Source organism: Grammomys surdaster, unplaced genomic scaffold, assembly GCF_004785775.1.
Source record: "Grammomys surdaster isolate TR1022 unplaced genomic scaffold, NIH_TR_1.0 199815, whole genome shotgun sequence".
Classification (NCBI taxonomy): domain Eukaryota; kingdom Metazoa; phylum Chordata; class Mammalia; order Rodentia; family Muridae; genus Grammomys; species Grammomys surdaster.
The window spans coordinates 3,597-8,426 of record NW_021623977.1 but is presented as its reverse complement, the minus strand read 5'-3'; the positions used below and the strand labels follow the sequence as shown (position 1 = coordinate 8,426).

The 4,830-nt window shown below is 47.9% G+C and overlaps 1 protein-coding gene across 1 annotated transcript; it reads left to right on the top strand.

The window, feature by feature from the left end:
• The first annotated feature begins 6 nt into the window (after positions 1-6).
• LOC114615932 (disintegrin and metalloproteinase domain-containing protein 1-like) lies at positions 7-1,612 on the top strand. The gene has a single exon (XM_028761518.1). The coding sequence runs from the start codon at positions 102-104 to the stop codon at positions 1,368-1,370; it is 1,269 nt and encodes a 422-aa protein (XP_028617351.1). The 5' UTR covers positions 7-101; the 3' UTR covers positions 1,371-1,612.
• The last annotated feature ends 3,218 nt before the right edge of the window (positions 1,613-4,830 follow it).

Sequence of the window (4,830 nt, the reverse complement as noted above, 5' to 3'; positions counted from 1 at the left end):
AGAACGAGGGCCAGGCGTTTCTGGATGGTGCCTGTTCAGATGAGTTTGCGGCGGCTGTGGAGGCCTTCCCTCATGAAGATGTCTTCCTGTTTGCGGCGCTCATGGCCCACGAGCTCGGGCACAACCTGGGTATCCAGCACGACCACCCGAGCTGCAGCTGTGGTCCTAAGCACTTGTGCCTCATGCATGAGAAGATCAGTAAGGACAGTGGCTTCAGCAACTGCAGCTCTGACCACTTCCTCCATTTCCTCCACGAGCACAGAGGGGCCTGCCTGCTTGACCAGCCTTGGCACCAGAGCCGCAAGCGCAGAGATGCCCGCTGTGGAAATGGCGTGGTGGAGGATCCGGAGGAGTGTGACTGCGGTAGTGCCTGTGACAGTCACCCATGCTGTGGGCCAGCATGTACACTGAAGGAGGGTGCACAGTGCAGTGATGGACTCTGTTGCTACCAGTGTGCATTCAAGAAGAAAGGGAGCTTATGTCGTCCTGCCGAGGATGTGTGCGACCTTCCCGAGTACTGTAATGGCAACACTCCAGAATGCCCTGCAAACAGCTACATGCAGGATGGCACACAATGTGATAGGATTTACTACTGCTCTGGGGGTTGGTGCAAGAACCCTGATAAGCAATGCGCAAGGATCTATGGGTATCCTGCAAGATCTGCCCCTGAGGAATGTTACATTTCAGTTAATACTAAAGCGAACCGGTTTGGAAATTGTGGCCACCCCACCTCGGCTACCTTAAGATATGAAACATGTTCTGATGAGGATGTATTTTGTGGGAAACTGGTATGTACAGATGTTAGATACTTGCCGCAGGTCAAACCCCTGCACTCGCTCCTCCAGGTTCCTTATGGAGATGACTGGTGTTGGAGCATGGATGCCTATAACGTTACTGATATCCCCGATTACGGAGATGTGCAGAGCGGCACCTACTGTGCTCCTAACAAAGTCTGCGTGGAGTACATCTGCACTGGTCATGCGGTGCTCCAGTATGACTGTGAGCCACGGGAAATGTGTCATGGGAATGGAGTGTGCAACAATTTCAAGCACTGTCACTGTGACGATGGCTTCGCCCCTCCTGACTGCAGCAGTCCAGGAAATGGGGGCAGTGTGGACAGTGGTCCTGTTGGTAAGACAACTGATCGAAACTTGAGTCTTTTTACATTTGGCGAGAGTCAAGATGCCAGGATGGACGACGACGAGATCAACCTGAAAGTGGTGGTGCTCGTGGTCCCTATATTCCTTGTCCTCTTACTGTGCTGTCTGATGCTGATTGCCTACCTCTGGTCTGAGGTACAGGAAGCAGTGTCTCCAGGGTCTTCCTCAGAATCTTCATCGTCAGAATCCTGGTCAGAGTCAGAGGACTGATCTTCTCCTGGATTGTTGCTATGGATGGCTTGTATTTGCAGGGCAGTTTTGACTAAGTGGTTTTTAGGGCGTGCTGCATCTACACTGTTTAGTGTGTTTTATATATACGTGTGTTGCTCATCTCAGTAACAACTGGGTATTATATCGTGAATGTTCTTATGGGATCTCAATGTTCTAACTTGCCCTGTCAGCTACTGTCCATAAAATAGAAGTCATTTTAAATAAATATAAATTATAAGGCCTTTTTTTCCCCACTTCAGATGAAGCATTATTCCAGACTAGTCATCCTCATACTGAGTGATCTTTAGGGTTGGTTTCTTGTTTTTTTTTTGTTTTGTTTTTTAAGATTTATTTATTTTAGAATATGAGTACACTGTCGCTTTCTTCAGACACACCAGAAGAGGGTATCGAATGTCCATTCCAGATGGTTGTGAGCCACCATGTGGTTGCTGGGAACTAAACTCAGGACCTCTGGAAGAGCAGTCAGTGCTCTTAGCCACTGAGCCATCTCTCCAGCCCTGGTTTTGGTTTTTTAAGACAGGTTTTCTCTTTCAAATCCCAGACAAGTTGTCCCAGGACTCACTGTGTAAACCAGGCTGGCCTCAAACTCACAGGGATCCTCCTGCATCTGCCTCCCAGGTGATGTGATTAAACCCGTGTGTGCTATGCCTGTGCCTCCTCCCCCTCCTCCCCCCCAAGCAAGATCTTTAGTTTTAAGGCACGGGAGCAGACTCAGTCTCACGTACTTAGCAGGGACTTGATCACAGGAAGCAGTCTCGGCAACAGTTCCGACCAGTGCTGAGCTCAGATTTGCAGCACTTAGTTTGCCCAGTTTTTCTATTGAATTTGATTTTTTAAAATGTATTTACTTTTATTTTGTATGCATGAATATTTGCCTGCACATATGTATGTGTACAAGTTGTACGCCTTTTGTCCAAGGAGGCCAGAAGAGAGCACTGGTTCCTGTGGACAAGGAGCCATAGGCAGATGTGAGCTGGCATGTGAGTGCCAGCTAGGGACTGACCCTGGATCCTCTGTCCGGGCAGCTGCTTTGCTTTCTACTGAGCATCTGTCTCTCTCTGTCCCCAACCTGGCAGCTGCTGTGATGTGGGTTGCCAGTGTCTGCGTGCAATGTCTGCAGTGTGAAGATCGTTTCCTCTGAGACCCAGAGCTAGTACAAAGCACAGTTCATTCTGTGTGACAGAAGGCTCCACACCACAGTCACTGTTATAAACTCCCCAGAAACGGGCAAGAGGAGCAAGTGGTGGGTACTCTACACAGCAGCCTACATTCTGTATCACCTGAGCCTTTCCCCTCAGTAAAAAGGAGAACGTTTGAGTCTGATTGGCTAGGTGGTTCTTTAATTAGATATTGACCCGTATCAAGAACCTCCTGTACCATCTGATTATTTTAAAAGTATCCTCAAACTGACCATTGGCTGCGAACAGAGGTCAGTGGTAGTATTTTTGGTTAGCACATGCAGTGCCCTAGATCCAGTTCCCAGGCAAGTATGGGGTCTCATGCCTGTAATCTCAGCACTAGGGAGACTGAGGCAGGAGAACTGGCAACAATGCTTGGCCAGCCTGGGCTACAGAGTAAATACCCTTACAATAAAAATGTGCAGTTCAGCTGGGTCCCAGCACTTGGGAGGCTGAGGCAGGTGGATACCTGAGTACAAGGCCATCCTGGTCTATATAGAGAACTACATTTCTGTGAGTTCCAGGATAGCCAAAACTACACAAACCCTGTCTTGTCTCAGAAAAAAGAAAATAAATGAAAATAAAATGTGCAATTTATTGTGTAGTTAGAGAACTGTATCAACTCTTGCTTTGTTTTGCCAAGTAGAAGATTCTGGTCTTCAGCATGACAGACCTTAGATCATAGAATCTAGGGTCTTGCAGTGGTTTTCAATCTAGGGACACAACAACCTTTACACAGGGGTCTCCTAGGACCATCTGCATATCATATATTTACATTATAATTCATAACAGCAAAATTATAGGTATGAAATAAGGAATGGAAACAACACGGAGAACCGCCTTTCAGGGTGACAGCACTAGGAAGGTTGAGAACCACTACTCTAGGAATATTGTAATCCTTGAGATATAACACCACTTTACAAAGCTAAAAGGATTTGCTCACAGAGCAGACACAGTGAGAACAACACAGCATGGGGACTCAGTGGCTTGCCTTCGGCTGGGATGGGGGAAGTGTGACTAGCAGACACAGCTGTGTTCGGGATAAGATGCCGGCTAAAGACACAGTGGCCGAGTCCACAAGGTGACTGGGTCTGGACTCGGCAGACAAGCTAGCCATCCGTGTCTTTGGAGAGCTGTGGGCTGATGGCTGCTGTCTTGCTAGAGGAGGGACATCTGTGTACGTGTTGCTGAAATGAGGAAGAGTCTGGGACGATGTCAGAGGATCCACAGTGTCCACCGTGGAGACCATTATGCTGGAAAGCATGAGAAAGGTCCTCTTAAAAGAGTTTTACTGCAGACGTCCTCAGCTCCACATCCAGCATGTGGTATCTCTTCAGCACCCAAGCCCTCCAGAGCTGTGCACTCGGTATCGACACCATGGGCAGTCACACAGGACAGGAGCTGGTCTCTGCTTCCAACCTGTGACCTGTAGCCAGTGTCCAGTGTGACTCTTAAATGCAAGTCAGGTCACTGATAACTTTCTTTTAAGATTTAGTTATTATACATACAGTGTTCTGCCTGCATGCCAGAAGAGGGCACCAGATCATGTGAACCACCATGTGGTACTGGGAATTGAATTCAGGACCTCTGGGAGAACAGCTAGAGGAAGTGCTCTTAACCTCTGAGCCATCTCTCCAGCCCCACTGATGAACTTTTAAATACTGTTGACCAGTTCATAAAGAGGACTGCATTGCTTGTGTAGTCTGTCTCATGCTCGTCGGCTCCAGTGCCAGTGAAATGACGTGGCTGAGGGTGAAACCTCATTCTAACAGAGTAAGAGGATGAGCCCATTAGTGGGCTGTTCTCGTGCTTTAGCATGTGAGTGAGTGTTTGCCTGCATGTCCGTGCAGCACATCTGGCTTATGCCTGGTGACTGCAGAGGACAGAAGAGGGAAGGAACCATAGTACCTCCAGTATCCAGGAACAGTGCTCCAGAAAGTCAGGAGCTTGAAAGGAACTGACCAAGTTCATGGAGGAGAATTAGAAGTAACAATCCTAAGGAAACTTAGATACAGACATGCAAAACAAATGCGAAAGGCATCCCAGAATATAAACATCATAAGTGATGTAACAAAAGCATAATAATATAGGGTCCTAAAGCAGTGGGTGAGAACCACACAGGAAAGAGCTAACTGCCTTGCAGCCAATTTCTCAGCAAAAACCATACAGTCCAGAGGCCTGGCAAAGACTTGTCAACAAAATTACCGTGCCTTGGGATGGAACATTGGCTGCTCCTACAAGAGGACCCAGGTCAGATTCCC